General features: G+C 39.9%; 2 protein-coding genes across 2 annotated transcripts in view; one reads left to right on the plus strand and one right to left on the minus strand.

Moving 5' to 3' along the window:
* dgkza (diacylglycerol kinase, zeta a) overlaps positions 1-7,128 on the minus strand; it is a 116,153-nt gene extending 109,025 nt beyond the window's left edge. The window contains exons 1-2 of the mRNA XM_071916770.2: positions 6,886-7,128; positions 6,244-6,344 (exon numbers count right to left, since the gene is read on the minus strand). Coding sequence (XP_071772871.1) covers positions 6,244-6,344; positions 6,886-7,008 — 224 coding nt within the window. The 5' untranslated portion in view covers positions 7,009-7,128. The remainder of the gene's footprint in view (positions 1-6,243; positions 6,345-6,885) is intronic.
* A 6,014-nt stretch (positions 7,129-13,142) lies between these two features.
* Positions 13,143-19,005, plus strand: LOC139925382 (ras-related and estrogen-regulated growth inhibitor). Its single transcript, XM_071916731.2, has 7 exons — positions 13,143-13,194; positions 14,875-14,931; positions 15,233-15,306; positions 15,961-16,099; positions 17,431-17,524; positions 17,985-18,056; positions 18,439-19,005. Exons 1-7 carry the CDS (start codon positions 13,143-13,145, stop codon positions 18,548-18,550), a joined length of 600 nt encoding a protein of 199 aa, XP_071772832.1. The 3' UTR covers positions 18,551-19,005.
* Positions 19,006-19,692: the final 687 nt, after the last annotated feature.

A 19,692-nucleotide genomic window follows, 5' to 3' on the forward strand; every position in this document is an offset into this window, starting at 1 on the left:
AAGCAGGTGGCAAACGCAGCCAATCTGCAATCTGTTTAGCTTCACTTCACTTTTCTTTCTTTTCCTACTGCTTTCCTCCATTGTTGCTGTTGCTATGACTTCCCTGCTCTGTGCCACAAACCACAAGCCAGGTTACTGCTGGCCATACCCACATGACACAGCCACGACAAATGGTATGTACCCCAAAATGTCGCAACATCATTGAAACGTCAATTTCCGGCAAGCAATGAGATTTAGGCATGAGCACACAGGGTCACAAACTGATATCCTATTTATTTACTGTTATTCTAATGTGATAAAAATTGCATTATGTAGTTTTAAGACAGAGTTAGCCCTGATAGGGAAACTGGCTACACCTGGAGGGAAGTTTAGAAAAGCAGCCTCAACAAGCTGGCTCTTGGTCTTCATGTGTAGATGACATGGTGATGTTCGAGTCAGGTACAACTAATCACAGCTTCAGTGTGTATTTGCCATGATTTAAGGGAGCTTTCACACCTGCCATGTTTGGAGCAGTTGAATCAAACTCTGGTTTAATTCAAACTCTGGTTTAATTCAAACTCTGGGAACCAACCGTTCCCTGGTCTAAGAACTGGTCTTGGAGTGCTTTCAAGTGAACCCTGGAGCAGATCATTTTAAGTGAGAAAACCATTCGGACTAAACACTACACATTGTGGATTTACTGTATAGTGACTGGTTGTTGTCAGGAACAGTGTACAAAGACATTTTCGTATGTTCAGTTGTCAAACTGCATAAAAGCTGTAGCCTACGTACACCTCACTCATCTTCCTTGTAAAGTAGTAGTTAATAGGTCATGATTATGCTCCATCACTTCCAGCATTCTTCCCTGATATTGGCATCAGATGGCAGCATGTTTTCTTTGGAACATATGTATCAATATATTATTTACCACCCAGAGCCAACAACCGTTCATATTCTGCGTTGTCTTCAAAACTAAGCACACCAAAGGAGGATCATTGGCAGTGTCCGAAAGTGACACTAAAAGTGAAACTAAAAAAGAATTCCTGCCAAGAATAATTTTTACCAGGTTCAGAGTGAAAAGGTGAAGTGAGAAAGTGTCCTAAGACTGGTGACAGTTTTGGGATATGTGTACCCTTTTAAAGAAAACAGGTGCATTTCATACTTGACAGACCAAAATAGATACCAACCCTACATACTTTAACTGGAAATAATCCATCTAACCCCCTTACACATCAGCCTGGTCTGATAGAAGGCAGTTCCTACAAACTGAGGTACACACACACACACACACACACACACACACACACACAGTGTTGCAGTGCCACAGATACAGCTGATCCTTACATAACTCATCTGGTGAGTCAGGAGAACCAACAGCCCTGCCAAGCTGCCCCCCCCACACAGCACACACACACACACACATAAACAGACACGCACAATCCAATCTGGATTACCGGTTAAACTGCGTTACGTTGAGATTATACATCATGCGGCATTCTGTCTGTCTTTCTATCTTCAGATAGATGCTCGGTCTGACTCTAGCTGAAGAACAGCTTCAGTGCACCTTGCTATTGGATCTCCAACATGATGTTAAAAAGTCCTCCTTTCCTGCCAGGGAAATGTAAGAACCCGAAACCAGATACGGATGTGCCAGCTATGCCAGCTAAAAGATTATGCCAACAAACACAAATAAAACAGCTTTAGTAGGACATGAGGAAGTCATTACATGTTATGTAATATCACATCCGGGTACTTTGCATGCATCCATTCGCCGTGATTCACCATAACATCCGACAGGCCTTTCACAAATAAATTTCCCAAATTGACACAGGAAGGTATTAGCAGGGTTTCTTGTGTTGCATGTGGACTGCAGCCAGACACCAGAAACCAACCTGATAGCACTTATAAGAAGACAGCAAGAGATTGATAATGTGAATGTGAGTGATAAGGATGGGGTTTTTTTTGCACATCCTGTATATACTATAATTTTTCACAAATTGTCTTTCCTAATACTCTCATGTTCCCGTCATTGTTATATATTGACTATATAGATGGGTATATACAGTATATATATAAATAATTTGCATATTTTCACATTTCTTCTTAATATGTCAGAGCGTTGCAATTGTCAGTTGAATATGTTTAATACCCTCATTTGCTCTATTCTTATTTATATCCTATTATTTGGTGTATCTTATTACCATTGCAAAGGAATGGTCATTATGATTGAAGAAATTTCACTCTGCTCCTATCCAGGATTAACAGCAAGCCAGGGTTGTTCAAAGAACCATTCTTTTTTCAGTGGTTAAGAACCCTTGATGGTTCCACCAAAAATGTATTTAAATTGGTTCTTCACTGAACTTTAGCAAAGGTTCTTCAAAGAACCATTTTCATATTAGCTCTTTGTAAATCCAATTGTTCCTCTTGAATCCCAAAGCCTCGAGATAGGCCCTAGGCCAACTCTTAGCTTAAAGCACTCATTCTGTGTATGTTTGTAGGCCTCAGACAAAAAAAACATAATGGAAAATGGGGAGGCACCATAGGTTAAAGTTCAAGTATGAGGTTTGACCATAGCAGGTTGGCTGTTGACTAAAGGAGAAGCCTGTTTGTGGAGGGGGAGGGAATGCAATCAGATTAGGGAGTATCCCGCCTTGCAGGGCTATCATACACCGACAGTCTCTAAGGCAACAGACATGGACAATATTTCCTTCAGTAGGGATGGTGACTGGGATGACATTAATGTTGACTTTATAGTGGGCTGTAAAGCGCAAGTGTCATGAAAAAACACTGTTAGAATAGCTGATAAAATCATCTATCTTCATTATGCCCCATTACTACCTTCCTCATATCACAGTAGTTGGTGCTAAATCAATTCTTAAGGTTGGCAGACTTGAAAATGCTTAGCTGAGATCCACTAGTGAAAGACCAGGTCAATTACTTTGGGAATCAAAAGTACATTGGATATGCATTCCCTGACTGATAACTGTAAGGTAAGTTCAAGAATAATATCATCTGTTTTACCTGGGATTTTTGTACTAACACTGGCCATGGCTACCACTATTGCCTTTTTTGCTGGGGACAATTCATGAAGTCTTCTGAATCCCGAATCCTTTCAGAAGACATTGAGGTCCTCATGAGGAATCATGTGCCATTAGAATATAGAGTAGGCTATAGAGGTTCAAATTCCACATCTTCAGACCAAGCCTTGTCTTTTGTTCTGCTAGGTGTCAGGTTGACTGTAGCAGTTTGGGAGTGGAACAGCAATTTCTAGTTAAAAAAAAAATCTTCTTGAATGTAAAAGCAGTGCAGAAATATAGGGAATCATGGGTGCAGTAGCTGGTGCCATTTGGTGTGTTCCAATGAGTTAAACCAAATCTTTACTGGGATGGATGCAAAAAGGTCACCCAGAGTGGCTTTGGCCATCAAATGAAAGTAGGGATACACTGATTACTGTTTTTCACTGCTGATTCCAATGAATAGGCTTTAAGTATCAGCAGATAATGTCTCCCAGTCTGTTCCATTACTGGTACTGGACAGTACAGACATAAACAAGTAGTTTGGGGTTCTCTGTATTACAAAGATTTAAAAAAAACCAACACAATAGATCAAGTGGTTTCTGACCTGTGACATGTTGCACATGGTTTTTGGTGATCAATACTTTGATAAACAACCCATACCGTTATGTGGATGTTCTTGTTTTCTGTAATTTCTGTCTCTATTGTCCTGTTGTGTCTGTGTTTCATTTATTCTCCTTTCCAAAGATGCTAACAACTGCTCAGAAAGGTGCTAGATGGTCAGATCACACCATATTAAATTGCCTATTCATGAAATCATTATGTATTGATTTACATAATGTGAAAAGCACACTACACGTGACTGTGGTTTAACTAAAGTCTGCAGATGGACGAATGTTGGGCCATATAAACACCATCTAATTATTCTGTCTTTTTGCATGGGAAACTCTAGTTTCCCTCTACTCTGGTAGAGGCTCTCCTCCAATCTCTCCAGACTAGTCCACTATTCTGGAGGCCTTCGGCAGGATCCACCGAGCCCTTCCTTATCTTATCTATAGTAATGTAACGCACCCTCTGGCGGCCATATTGGAGGCCCTCACCTCTTGAGCAACAGTGTCTGTGAACAGCTGGCTGCGTTTCTAAACCTATGACTCAGTAGAATTGAAAAGCTATTGTTAATTTCCGTGGTGTTTTTGACTGGGAACTGATCATTTCATCACTGATACATCTGATTGATTTAGTGTTTAGATAATGTCAGCTTGTTAGCTAGCTAACCATAGTATCTGGTCAGCTAACCATTACTGTCTTGTTGTTAACACATCTGATTAGCACACTAGCTAACCTATCTAGTAGCAGCTAGTGTTAGTAGCATAGACTGTACAAAAAGATGGACGTAGTGAGCACAGACGACCAGCTATACATCACGAAAAATTACAGTCTCAAAAGAAGACACTGCTGATGATCACGGTAATTTCAGGACAGAACAAAAGCACTTTTACTGTCATTTAACAGATATGCCCCCTAATCGGCAATACATGGGCAAACTGTGAATCACTGCACAGGCGAACTGAACTTAATATAAGTAAACACAACCCGAAACAAATTGTATCTATTATATCCTCTTAAAGGTCCCATATTCTACAGTTTCCAGTGTTTTATTTTATGTCTTGAGGTCCATTAAATGCTGTTTGTGTGGTGTCATGTACCAAAAACACTCTCAATCCATTTTTACACGTTCATTTTCCAACATCTCTCTGAGCCTTACCAAGAACAGGCTGTTTCCGTTGCTGTGTCTTTAAGGCTCATTAATATTAACGACCCTCTGTTCTGATTGACTAACACCATGAGACACCACAGCCCGGCAGCTACAGGTAGGGAAAACTCTCCGGTAATAAACAATGACAACCGCTCAGAAAAAAAAAAAAAACTTTGTTAAACTATTATTTCTTACAAAAATAATAATGAGCGAACCTTTGTGACGCCACAAAGTTACGCAAGTCCAAACGGCTCGTTTAGAGGCTCGCTTTTCTAATATGGATTGTGTGGATTTAGTTGGCGGTCGTGCGTTTTGATACTTTCACCATGTTTAGAAAGCACATCCAACTCCTTTATAATCACAGAGGCAAGGGAAATCCTGTTTTACATGATATGGGACCTTTAATGGCACAATTATTTTGAAAATCGCCATAAGGAGGCACATTAGAAGAAGTGAAATAAGCGATTTTCTTGTTGTGGAAAAAAATTAATAGGTTTTATATTTTTAGCAGGAACTTGGGTTGTGGTCCTAAATTAACCTGCTGGCTAGTTAGCTACCTAACAGTTAACTGAGCTTACTCTTGATGAGATGTCGTGTGGCAGAAAGCGGCTGGTCAAAATACAATTCTGACACAATGCCTTTCTCCATGGACATAGAAAACCACACTGTTGCACTTGCCTTGCCTTCTTATGTATACTGTATATTGCACTTCTAAATGTGCTTTGAATGGTTTTGTCACATGTAAATATGTATATTTACATGTATTTGTATATATTCTAGTATTTTTTTTATGTGTATTGTTTTTAGCCTGTGTCTCGTAACTCTTGATGAGTGGTCCTCAACTGTCTTTTTTTGGGGGTTATTGTGTTTGTTGCTTTGTTTGACTTGTTTGCTGAGGAGTGACACATTAATAAAATTATATCTATCTATCTATGTAAACAAAAAGTTGCATGGTTGTAAGATTACATTTTCTGTGTTTTCTTGTCAGCAGTCTCTCTAGCCTGCCAGTGCTGAGGAGAGTCGTGCACGTGCAGATGGACCTAATCTGAAATCAGAAATTTTGCCTTGTGCTGAAGGAGACTTTTAAAGGTTATTTGTAAATGGAATTATGCTTTTGGGTGATTATTCTTTTGGATATATCAGTGTTCTATATGTCCACGGAGGAAGGCATTGTGTCAGAATCGGATTTTGCACCATCTTGAGTCCGTGGGGCTACATTAAAGTCTGACTTAATCACAGATACATTGAGTTTTTTTTTAACTGTTCCACCCCTAATAAACACACACACACAGACCCATTAGTGTACAGCCTCAGCAAGCTAAAATAGGACCCACCCACGCCACCACCGTTACGGCACGACTGTGACGCTGCACAGTCAGGAATGTAATGCAGTATTCAGTTATGTAGGCTTAATGCAGCATTCAGGTGTGACTGGTTAGCAGGCGGGTAACCAGAAAGTGGGACATTTCCCACATTCCACATTTTGTTTGTTACCTGTAGGAAACCTGCTTTCTGATGGTCAGGTGGACAAACTCTGATTCCATCTGGGAGACCGACAGCTTCCCCTCCTCCTCCTCCTTCTTATCTCCTGGTATCTGCAATAAATAATAAGAAATAATTTGATTTCCATTTCTTTATTTACCCAAAGCAGGTTGACTGAGCACATTTGCTACTTTTCAGCAACACCTCGATTCTTAGGCTACATTAACACAGTGCCCAGTGCAACCTACTGGTGGCCATAATGGTATTTTTTGGGGTAATTCTTTACCAATGTCCTACGATATGAAATAACATTTTAATGTCAGATTTCCCAGAGATGTGCCTTATACATCAAGCAGGAACCCATTATGCATGCATTTGCTATAACCCATAGGATAACAAACTACAATACATTTTAGCTAGGCTACTACACAAATGTCAACGAGTCTTTTTCGGAGTATTGTGGGGATATTATATTTTGCTAGGGAAAGAATGTAGTGAAGGATACGTAACTTTATGACTGATACACCTAGACAGGTGCACACAGACTGACAGGTATGTAGATAAGAAAGTAAGGAAGTCTGACAGGCAGCCTGGCTGTATACTGATATGTAGCCTTCATACGCTGGGAGAGAGAAAGACTCCCCGCGCGCTCACCTGACAGCTCCGGCTCTCCGGCGGGCTTTGGGAGCTCTTCTCGCCGAAGAAGACGTCCTCCTCCTCGTCCACATCCTCCAGCCCGGGCCGCTCCAGACCCGGAGGAGCGGAGTCTCTCATCATCCCTGCGGTCTCTCTCCTTTACTCTCCCCGTTTAACGAATACTTCCTGTTTTATTATGTGGGCAATAACGTTATCACCTCTCTACGCACTCACTCGGTTCCCGCCAGAAGCAAAATAAGTATTTTTAGAAGTATTTTTTATAGGTTTTGTAATGCGGCTTCTTTCTGTCCCATCCCTGCTCCGTCCAACGCGGTCTGTTAAATAGCCTGCTGAACCCGAGGTAGTTTTTTCCTGCTGTACAGCCAGCACAGGACACAACTTAACTATGAAAAATGGCGAAACGGCGAGTGAACTGTATTCCCGCGAGCTCCAGTGGAATACAATAAAATGTCCTATAAGGAAAGTGAGTGGTGTTTTTCTGTCATTACTGTCCTGTCGTTCAACTGGATGTTGCAGGAAATCCTCCGAAGCGCCTAGAGCCGTGGGTAGATTTCCCCGTCTCTCTCTCTCTCTCTCTCTCTCTCTCTCTCTCTCTCTCTCTCTCTCTCTCTCTCTCTCTCTCTCTAGCTATCTATTGCCTACACGCCCCATGTTCTTTCTAATGTAAATGAGCCAATTTCAGAGAATTAGCTGCTTATTAATTTCTATAGAAACAAACAATGAGCGTTGACATATGTGCTTGTAGTCTATTGAATAATACAAAAACTACTGGGATGATGATGATTATATCTAAAACTACTAACAGTTAAAAAAGTATTAATTATAAAACATATTATTTAACACTACTACTACTACTAATAATAATAATAATAATAATAAACAAAACAACAATTAGCCTAATAAATACAAAATAATATATATTGAATAGTAAAATATTCATAATATTATATTGTATATATAAGTTAAAGATATGATAGCCTATTAAATAAGTTACAGTCAAACTATCTTGAACATGTCACATTGTCAATTTATCAAACTATTTGCACTATTTGATCTACCTTATCCTAAATTTTGTTGATTTTTGATGTCATTGATGTCATCTTTGTTTGCTTAATTATAATACTTAATAGCCTACTTAATTATATTTACTTAAATATCTATGGAGATTTGGTTATTATGCAATAAACCACGCCCACTTTCATCAATCACGACCATCACGACCAAATTTCTTAAGTGGACTTGATCCTAGAGCATGTAAACAATTATGAGATATTTGTAGCATTTGTAGCGCCCACTAGTGGTAGAACTCAAAACGTTTGTGTGCGTGCTCAAGCGACACTCCTCAACATGTGTTTCCAATTTTGTCTTGATTAGATGAATGGTCAATGAGTTATGGCCAATTTTGTCTTAGGGTGTGTTCCGTTAAAAGTTCATTGGTTGATAAAAGCCAAACCATTTGGCCTATCAATTACCTTTATACAACCTTTATAGAGGATGGTCCCAAGATGGTCCACACCAAGTTTTGTGTTAATCAGATGAACAGAAGAGAAGAGAAAACCAGACAGCTTGCAATGAGCATGGACATAGACAGTCCTTGCAGTAGGCTACTATGAAAAACACAAGGGCGCACACACAGGAAACTTTTTTTTAATTTGCCATGTCAGTAGTAAAGACTCCTCACATTAGCACTTAACCAAGAGGGAAACCTTGGCTTGGACTGGTCAACAACATAGTGGAAAACCTCTTGTGTTGAACACTTTCTTCATATGCAGAAAAGAACAAGTCAAATACAGTGATGGCAAAGGCTGCTTCACTGATGGACAGATCACCAAGGTCACCTGGGATTAAATCATTTTGGAATTAAACAATACACTTGACCAGAGGCCAGTGATTTTTTTTCCCTTACAAAAAAGTCACGTGAAAACCCACGTGAATTCAAAGCACATGTGTTTGCTGAATTTTTTTCCACGTTATATTCCGACATCACATGCCAGTTTTTACTTAACTTAAAATTTCAGGGTTATTTTTCTTTTTTTTCACATTTTCACCTGCCGTTACATGACAGTATTTCTTCACATGTAGACTTAAAAAAAAAAAAGATGTTCACATATGAAAATCAACATGTTTCCCAAAAGCACATGTGCTGTGAATTCACATGTGGGTTTTCACGTGACTTTTTTGTAAGGGATTGTCTGTGTACATAAAATAACTAACTGCCTTTGAGACAAAATTATATATTTTTTAGGCATTTTTGCCTTTATCTGATAGTCTATTCATAGTATTCTGTTACATGACTGCTTGTTATAATGTAATTCTAAAAATATATATTTTTTAAATAGTTGATGGAGAGGGTTCATTTATCAAACTCCCCACTCTGAATGAAGGTGTCAATATTTCAGTATCATGCAATGCAAACCAAGATAACGCATGTGTTATGACTGTTTTCTTGACCATCAGTATTCTAAATGCAGTATGTGCTGTGTGTGCTTTCTCATTATATCTCACATACTTTTATTTGCCCTTTTACTAAGAATGAGGACACCATTTTATTCTTATATTACCCATGATATTAAAAACACGATTTCTCTTTATTTTAATTTTTTCTGTCTGCAGTTAGTATCAAAATGGCGAGTCCATAAGATGTTCCCAAGACTCTTGATTATCAATTTATATTCAATCACTTGAAATCTCTGAGTCATCTAGGCTATTTAAGCCAAAGAAGTTGCATGCATAGAACAAGCATTCCTTTTCAAATCAGCATAAGTGAATGGTCGTTTGGCTGGTACAATTTAGGTCGCTGCCATATAATATTTTAAATTGTTGACATACATATGAGCATCATAGGAGACTCAGAAAGCTGTGTTAGCATGTTACCATGCCAAAGTTGTGTTGATAATTTCAACTTCATGGGTCTCAGGCACTTTCCACAGTAAAACAATGTCTTTACTTGGTGAAACTATTTGCAGGAAGAGGTACTGTTTGATTATATTAACATCTTGTGACATAAATAGGCTTTGATTTACTGTTCACTATTCATTGGTCTGTTTTGGACCTATAAATTACTGGTTTAATGAACTGTGTGTATCAAATTAACTATGCAAGAAGATGAGAAACTCAGTTAGGTTGCACTGACAATATCTTTTGATTATGAGCGGTTGAGGTGAAAGTCAATGACAAGGACTTGCAAGATGACGAGCTGTATTGAAAAACATTATATACTATGTTTGATCAGTAGGTGGCACTGTAATCTCATGCATTGCTCTAGATGACTTTCTCCACCTCAACAGAACTTACCCTAAAGAAAAGTAGAGGCTGAAACATCTTTGTAAGGAAGACTTTGTCCAGGCTATTATCTCTTTTTTTTTCTTCATCAACAAAAACATCAGGTGAATTAGCAGTTAAATGGGAGAATATGTCAGCGTCATTATTGCAAAGGCTGAAGATGATGGGTGTGGCACGGCAATGTTTGTATGTTCTCATAGATGATGATAAAAATGATAACCAATCCTTAACAATCCTGTTATGTCTTGCCATGTGAAGTGCTGTTTAAAAGACATCTAAATAGGCTAAAATGCGGCTACATAGGGTTTAAAATTGAAACTTTCTTCTAGGGTATATGACAAAATAAAGCATTATCTTGTACATATAGACTTCTCTGGTGCATATTATTTTATATTTACAGCTGTTTATGCATTGTTTAAATGTGTTACAGTGTATTTACTGCTTACATAGCCAAAAAAATATCCTGGGCTATATGAGAGCAAAAGCATAGATGTGACGCTGAAATGACGTCTAGTATTCTTAAATACAGAATGTGACACAGACTGATCAGCAGAGGGGGGACATGCTAGACCGGACTGGTTTAAGGTTACAAGGAGAACTGTAACCTTAAACCATTTCAGTGTTGCTGTTGCTAGAGTTGTTGTTGGTCCATAAGGAGCCTGCGGGCGTTAGCTGGTGTTAGCTGGCGCTCTGAGCCCCTGTAGGTGACAGTTGCTCTTGCACATGTAATCGGGTCAATTCTAATGTTCTCAGAGGGTGTTACAGTCCCAGACTCAGACCGTGCCCACGTCACTGAGGTCTGGCCAATCCGACCAGACCCAAAAGCCACACATTCTAAAGGGTTCATTTGAATCCACTAAATGAAATCATAGATTCAAATACTGCAGAGGGTTGATGGTTTAAAATCATTTAAGGATATAAAAAGCATTGTTTCTTCCACACTACCAGTTTTCAGTTTCATCATCTTACACTCACACGCACGCACACACCCACATTGTCAGTCTGTCTATGTTGATTAGTTGTATGATCTAATGCTGGTGTGCCTTCTGCACAAGTTAATGTATTCCATACACACCTAGAGTACATGTTATTGTATTTAATAACAAGTACAAATTATGAACAGTTACACATTCTTGCATTTTTGGCATGTGGCAGTTGATTTTAGTGAGTGCTTGGGGGGGGACTGACCACCAGTTAGGCACATCGCCTGCAGTAATGCAGGTGTTGTATTGGACCATGGTGGTGAAGCGAGAACTGAGCCACAAAGCAAAGCTCTTGACTGACTGGTCGATCTTTGTCCCGACCCTCACCTATGGTCACGAGCTTTGATCAGTGAGTGAAGTGAGTGATCGCGGACACGAGCGGCCAAGGTTAGGTTCCTCTGCAAGGTGGCTGGCCTCATTCAGCGTGACAGGGTGAGGAGTTCAGCGATCCAAGAGGACCTCGGTATCGAGCTGCTGCTGCTCCACATTGAGAGGAGCCAGTTGAGATGGTTCGGCACCTGCTAAGGATATACCTAGGGGGCCTTGCTTTGGAGGTGTTCTGAGCGTAACCTACCAGGAGGAGACCTCAGGGTAAACCCAGGACACTACATCTCCTAGCTGGCCTGGGAGCACTTGGGGACCCCCCCAGGAGGAGCTGGAGGACGTTGCTGCAGAAAAGAACGTCTGGGCTGTTCTTCTTGCTTTTGTTAGAATTGTTTTCAATCTAGTGGTGACATTTTTTGCCATCTCATGTATTGTGTATATTCCTATTGGCTGATTGACTTACTGGGCTTCTGCCTTACTTTGATGTTGTTGTGCTGTCGTGGTTCAGGATTAGGTGGAACTTGATGTTTGCAGCATGAATGTGCTGCCAAAAAAATCTGCAGCAACTGTGTGACACTATCAAGTCAATTTTGATCAGTGGTATTTTTGCAGTCACGTGATTTTGTATATGCCATTGCACATGTAGGTATGATCATTTTTACAAAGTAAAGTTTTTACAAAATACGTATGGATTCACATCACTTTTGGTAGGGATGACATTTAAAAAAATGTCACCAAAAGACCCCCAAATTACATTCCGCTAGATAGGTAGCTGTGTTCTGCTCCCTAAGAGAGAGGAAACTCTTATTACCAAACAGCAGCAGACGCACACACACACACACAGAGGGAGAGAGAGAGCGAGAGAGAGAAGAGAGCTCCATCTTTCCATTCCCTCTCTGGTCAGTGTCTGAGACTGAACACCGTAAGTTTATCACTCTTACTTTCTCTTGCTTTCATCCATATATGGAGTTTAGTATTGTTACTTAAAGTTTAGTATTGATGCATATAGTTTAGTATTGCTACTTATAGTTTTGTATGGTCACTTATAGTTTTGTATTGCTACTCATCTTGTTACACAGAGTTCAATATAGCTACATGTAGTTTAGTATTGTGACTTATAGTTTTGTGTTGCTTCTTATAGTTTAGTATTCATACATATAGTTTTGCATTGCTTCATAAAGTTTTGTATTGCTATATAGTTTGTATTGTTTCATACAGACCTGTATTGCTATATATAGTTTTTATTGCTTCATCAAGATTTATAGATACTTATAGTTTCATATTGCTACATATAGTTTAGTATTGATACATACAGTATAGTTTAGTATTGCTACTCATAGTTTTGCATTGCTACACATAGTTTTGTATTGTTTTGTATTGCTACATATAGTTTTGTATTGCTACATATAGTTTTGTATTGCTACATATGGTTTTGCATCGTTACACATAGTTTTACATTGCCACTTACAGTTTACCTTTGAAGGCACGCCAAATTATTGATACAGTATATTGAAAATGTCCAACAGTGCTGCAGTATGATCATATAAAAGTGCCTCTGTATATCTTCTCCTGCTCCCCTCTCTCCTCCTTTTCTTCTCTCCTCTTCTCTGCAGGGTTTTAATGCAGGGACAGACAGCAGGACTGACTGTGGAATCTGGCAGGAAAATGGTTCCAGTTAAACTCCTCGTTCTTGGAACTCAAAACACTGGAAAAACAGGTAGACAGGCAGGGTAGACAATCAGACAGACAGATATGCAGACAGACACAGACAGGTAGGTAGACAGAGAGACAGAAAGGAGCAACTCTGTTTGTGTGTGTGTGTGTGTGTGTGTGTGTGAGTGAGTGAGTGAGTGAGTCTGTGTGTGTGTGTGTGTGTGTGTGTGTGTGTGTGTGTGTGATGATGTGTTGTCAAGAATAATGTTAAGATTATGAAGAATGACCACAAATTGAATTATGTGACAACTGGACAAATTGTCACATAATTGTCACATAACACGCCATTTTCACCTGTTTGTCACGTGAAAATAACAGTTAAGTCTAGGCAATTAAAACAACATTGGTTAGGACTAAGGTTGTCATTAGGTTTAGGCAACTAAAACTTTGGTTACAGTTAGGGGTAAAGTTTTGGTCATTTCATTAAATTTCATAAGACCAGTTTGGTGTGTGTGTGAAGTTGGATTTCCACCATAATCGTAGAGAACCAGTACATGGAACATCTACCTTAGACCTGTAAGATCGGACCGAACATCTAAGATTATGCCAAGGATTTATATAGACTTACAATGGAGACCCAGGCGTAGCATACATGTAGCATATGTGTAATGTTGGCATGTCTTTCATTAAGATGTGGTGAACATGTAGCATTCACAGTGTTGTATTAGAGTGTAAATGACGCCTGTGCTACACCTAAGCTACACTAAATTTATTTTGTACATTTATTTTGTACACGTTCATGCGTTCCTACAGATGTGCAGATGTTGTGTACCTCCCTCGAAACGTAACTGCGCGTGAGGATCCCAATAGATGGATGAATTCAGGATTCAGGTAGCCAACCTCACTGCCTACCTCACTTCCGGTCACAAAATCACAGAAAGGAAGCATGGAGCAACTTGAACAGAGTGGTCTGCCGCTACTGGTACCTCTATGATTCATTCGCCTCCAAACTTATGTAACGCAAACCATTCTTGTAGCGGTCAAGTTCAAGCAGACTACGTTTTCCTCGGTGGTTTAAATATAATTTATGGACCTTGTTCAACATTGTCATCCAGCGTACTTAAAGTCTAATGATGTGCTCTGTACAACCTCCTGCAGAGGTATAACTGTCCAGCATGTCCAGCAGTGCTTAGGGGAATTATGGTATGCGCTGTTAGGTCGGCACAGGGCCCAAGAGCCCTGCAGCGTGCGCTCAAGCATCAAAAAGATGGAGGGTGGCGCATTGTACATCCACATTCAGGGATTTCCTAACTGGAGTGGATACGTCAACACATGAATTAAATATTTTGACAACTCTGTGCTACCACAGGACTTTGGTGTGAACAGGTGGCACGTTAAAGTCAACATAGTTACACTCACTTCAATCATGCATACCCCCCACCCCTCCTCTCCACCCGTGCACCTGGAAAGCGTTAGTGCACCTGTTTTAGCAAGGCAGGTGATATTACTAAGCCTAACCCTAACCCGAACCCTAATTCTCTAACACAAAAACATGAACTGCATGTCAACTGCAGAGCGGACGCTCCAGCTAGGCATCACATCTACTGGTTTTCTTGTATTATTGTAGAAAGCGAACTTGATATATGTGTGTGTATGCGTACGGGTGAGAGAGAGGAATATGTTACTGTCGGCTGTGTTTTAGTCAGTATATTCCTCAGTGACGGAGTCTGTTCTGTGTCTCCAGCGCTGTGTGTTCGTTTCATAACCAAGCGATTCATCGGCGAATACGACCATAAAAAGGGTAACGGTGATACCACTCAGCCTGTGTATGTGACAGAGAGAGAGTGTGTTTTCTTTTTCTAGATCAATAGATCACTTTATAATCACATCATCTCGCTCTTTGCGTGAAAGAGAGGAGGCCGTTAAGACCATTAAAACAACAAGGTGCTGCTAATGATAATGTGATGCCATTCTTTATGAGACACTGATATTATTGACACAATTCTACTGCTCATCACCATGATAAAATTAATGAAATGTGTGTGTGTGTGTGTGTGTGTGTGTGTGTGTGTGTGTGTGTGTGTGTGTGTGTACTACCATAGAGGTGACCTACAGATGCCGTAGGGTGGTGGACCAGGAAGCTGTTGATTTGGAGATTTTGGACACAGCTCATAAGGTATATTTTTGTTTGTCTTATGTTATTGTAACATCACAGGACACAAAAAGAGTAATTCATTCTGGGCTGCTCTCTTTTCATGGCAGCATTAACGTTAATGAATTTGAAAGATTTTAGAAGAAAGAGGGTGTGGAGGTCGAGGTCGGGGTAGGGTGGGGTGGGGTTGGGTGAGGTGGAGTGGGGTTGGGTGAAGTGGGGTGGGGTGTGGTGGGGGGTGCAGGGGGTGGATGGGCGGATACGACCAGGGTTCAATTCCCAACTCATGTGAATAAGTTCTCTACTGTGCTTAAAATTTTCGCTTTTAGCAAACGTAACCATGACCAAAACATTACCCCAACCTTAACCAAAGTTTTAGTTGTCTAAACCCAACCCTAACCCTAATCAATGATGTTGTAGTTACCAAACCTTAACCTAACCGCAACCAAAGCTGTTTACTTGCCTAAACGGAACCGTTAGCTAACCTTTTCATGTGACAAACAGGTAAAAATAGCGTAGCGAGGTGGAGGAATGTAATGTTTACTGAATTGAGTGTGAATGTCATTATTTCCCACTCTATTACGTTACGATATGTTATGTTACATTACCTTACCTTACCTTACCTTACCTTACCTTACAGTATGTTACTCCTCATATTGCTCCCATTCTTTCCTCCAGGAGAGTTCTCTGGCTTCTCTAGAGACTGCTATCCGTTGGGCTGATGGTTTCCTGCTGCTCTACTCCATCACACAACGCCTCAGCTTCATGGAGGTCCCACAACTCAAGAAACTCATAGACCAAACCAAACAAAGCCTGGGTAACTAACTAACTAACTAACTACCATCTGTAGAAACACATAGACCAAACCAAGCCTGGGTAACCGATAACTAACTGACTCGGTTAGCTAAGGTTAATAATTTGTTCCATACCGCATTACCAGCTTGTTTCACATCAGGAGATGCACACGTTTTCATGAAAGTAGCTGAATGAGATCTGCCTGTTCAAATTCTCGCCACTTTTAAGCATTTTAGACGATTATCACAACATCATGTGGCCAGTCAGTGGCCATTAGTGCTGGCCTTCTACTACCAGAAGGTCTAATTCCCCCATGTGCCCCCATGTTGTTTGATTGTACCAATAATGGAGGGTTTGCCTCTTCATATGTCTGCTGACAGGCACACAACATTTGATGGTGTTATGTGAATCTGACTTAAGACTTTTTCTCAATTGCAACCACTCATCAATTCGATATGCAAGTGATCCACCAAATTTCAACTTTTTCAACTGGTTCCCCCGTTATTCCCACTGTCTTCTTCCACCACTTCTTGTTTTTTGCTGCTTGTGGATCATCTATACACCAGATTTAAGGGTGGAACCCAACGGTTCGGAAGAGGTCTTGCATGTACCTTTGCCGACGATCAAGGACACATTCAATTGGCAGATTTCTGCATAGAAAAAAACAGCATGTATGGGGATTATACTAGCTAGAACTAGGGTACACCAGATGGTTACCAGGCATTTCTCCACAGATCAAACAGTGGGTCAGGTCCGGCTTAGGGTAGTGAAGTGGGTCCGATTATTTTTACCCTGCCTTTGGCTTGACATCTTTACACAAAAAACCAAAACCACGTCAGCCCCACCATCACTACAGATGTAAAGGCTGTGTAAAGATGGTTTAAGAGGCACAGATGAAACAGAATCCAGGTGACTAATTAACTTGCCAGTTAAGTAACTGACTGACTGACTAAAAACTACTGATCTACATCCAACAGATAGTATTATCTCTCAAGAGGAACACTGTGTTCAGTATTTCTGCTGTTAGGTTCAGTCTGTCTCTGTTCTAACTCAGTCTGACTTCTGTCTACTGTCACCTTCACTCACACACACACACACACACACACACGCACACACACACACGCACGCACACACTCCATGTTTGGTAGGCCATCCTATGTATTGTAGGTAGTCTGTTAACAGCTCTGCCACAAAATTCACAGCTCTCCTAGATCATCCTGTCAGTTTGTTATCACTTCATCTCTCTCTCACTCTCTCTCTCTCTCTCTCTCTGTCTGTCTGTCTCTCTCTGTGTGTGTGTGTGTGTGTGTGTGTGTGTGTGTGTGTGTGTGTGTGTGTGTGTGTGTGTGCCAGTTGTTCCCACAGTGCTGGTAGCCAACAAGGCAGACATGGAGATCGGTAGGGAGGTGACAACAGAGGAAGGACAGGAACTGGCCAAGGATCTAAGGTGTGTGTGTGTGTGTGTGTGTGTGTGTGTGTGTGTGTGTGTGTGTGTTGTCAGTAGTACTGTCATGCCTGGTGAAGAAGTACTCCTTGCTCTCACTGTATCTAGTAGTATAACAAACACTATTCATTAATTTATACCAGTAATAACACAATAATGTAAACAGAGTGATTGTTTATTTCTCATTTTAAAAAGTGTATTTCTTTTTTTATTCACTAATCTTCCCCTTGGCTGTTATGTATCTATTTATTTATTTTACATTTTTGTCATCTTATTACTTTTACCTTTCATAATCAATATTATTTTATTTTATTTTACTACTGTATTATTTAAATTGTATTTGCAATTGGTGTCTATGTTGTCACTACTTACACATAATACTGAATAATTATCAATCAGTGATGTGTGTGTGTGTGTGTGTGTGTGTGTGTGTGTGTGTGTGTGTGTGTGTGTATGTGTCTAGGTGTGGTTTCAGGGAGCTGTCAGTAGCGGAGGCTGTGCTAGCTGTGGAAACAGCAGTGTTTCAGCTTATTAGGTTTGGTTGGGCTATTTTATATCTGATTTCACACAGTTAGCGGTGGTCAATTTATCTGTTAACACACACACACACACACACCTTAAAATTTGTAGTGTAGCTCTCTGCTGCTTTTATGAGTATTTATGTCTTTTATTGAACTTTTTATATTACAGTATTGAATTATATTAGATTAGATTAGATTAGATTAGATTAGATTAGATTAGATTAGACTGATCAGGTGTCCAGGTACCCTCCTCCAGGAAACCTCTGATCTCTTATTGACTTCCCCTGTTAAATCCACTTTGGTAATGAAGGAGACTACAGAAGGAATGACATAACTGCATTGTGTAAACTGAGTTTTTGGCAGTTGTCTCTGATGTTGTGTACGTTCTTTCTCCAGGTTGGTGTTGGATCAACAGCGCCCCCTGCTGCCTGACCGCCGCTCCTACATGCTGAGCGTTCGCCACGCTCTGACCAGGAAACTGATCCGATCCAAAACCATGCAGTGGTGACCAGAGCAACCACATGGGACATTGTATTCTTGTCCCATTTTACCATCTATTTCTTTACACAGTGTCATTGAATTCACCATTACATGATGATCTGAGCAGTTTATGTGTTCCTCAGCACTAATGTATTCTTTGGCCATCAAAACACGGGTGTAGACATAATTTATCAGTTCAGCAGATATGGAGGAAAATCAATTTGCTGCTTTATGGAGGAAAGAAGAACCATTTTTATGATGGCTCCAATTCTGAAAATGTTCAGCGCATCAAACTGTACATGTAGACCAATTTTGGTGCTTTTAGGCAAGTCTGAATGATTTGGTGGATTTCTCCATGTTTCACTACAGCCTCTGGTTTTCTGGTTATAACCAGGATTCATGGTAATAATATTTTCAGTTGCTATTTCTTTTGTTTTGTGAATCAATCAGTAAATCAGTTTCCAGACATTTCTAGACTTCAAACCTTTGGCTCCACTGAAACGTTTATACTCTTCCTTCCTCTTTGAAAATTAAAATATAAATTTGTGTGGAAACCCATGGATGAAAGAGTCTAAACACTCATGTTTGAAGTGTTGTCATTTTTATTTCTCCTTCATTTAGTCTCATTGAGATCAAGATGAGTGGATTAATGAGTATTGTATTGTATAATCACAGTTCTGATTGAATGTCCTTGCTTTCATGTGTCCCGCTTGTGAAGGTTGGAATGCTTATTTGAAGACAATATTATGACAAAAGTGCTAATTCTAGGCCTAAATGTTGACCTGTTAATTTTTGAGAGGAAATTTGGAATAAATTATATTATGTTATTAGAATTTGCTATGATCTGGTTTGTTATGTGTTTCACCCCCCAGTAGAGGGCAGTAGAGTCATTTTATCTGAGGCATGAACATCTGAGAAAGAACATTAAAACTGTATTGACTTGTTTCATATAAATGCTGTGTTACATTAACAGTGACAAGTTCATTTCTGTAATTTGACTTCAAACATTTTCAGTCAGCCAGTAAACTAGTCAATGAACCAGTAAGTAAACCAGTCAGTCAGTCAGTAAGCCAAGCAGTCAGTAAGTAAATCAGCCAGTCAGTCAGCAAACCAGTTATTAAACTATCAAGTCAACCAGTCAGTTGTCAGTAAAACAGTCAGTCAGTAAAC

Source organism: Centroberyx gerrardi, chromosome 21, assembly GCF_048128805.1.
Source record: "Centroberyx gerrardi isolate f3 chromosome 21, fCenGer3.hap1.cur.20231027, whole genome shotgun sequence".
Taxonomy (NCBI): domain Eukaryota; kingdom Metazoa; phylum Chordata; class Actinopteri; order Beryciformes; family Berycidae; genus Centroberyx; species Centroberyx gerrardi.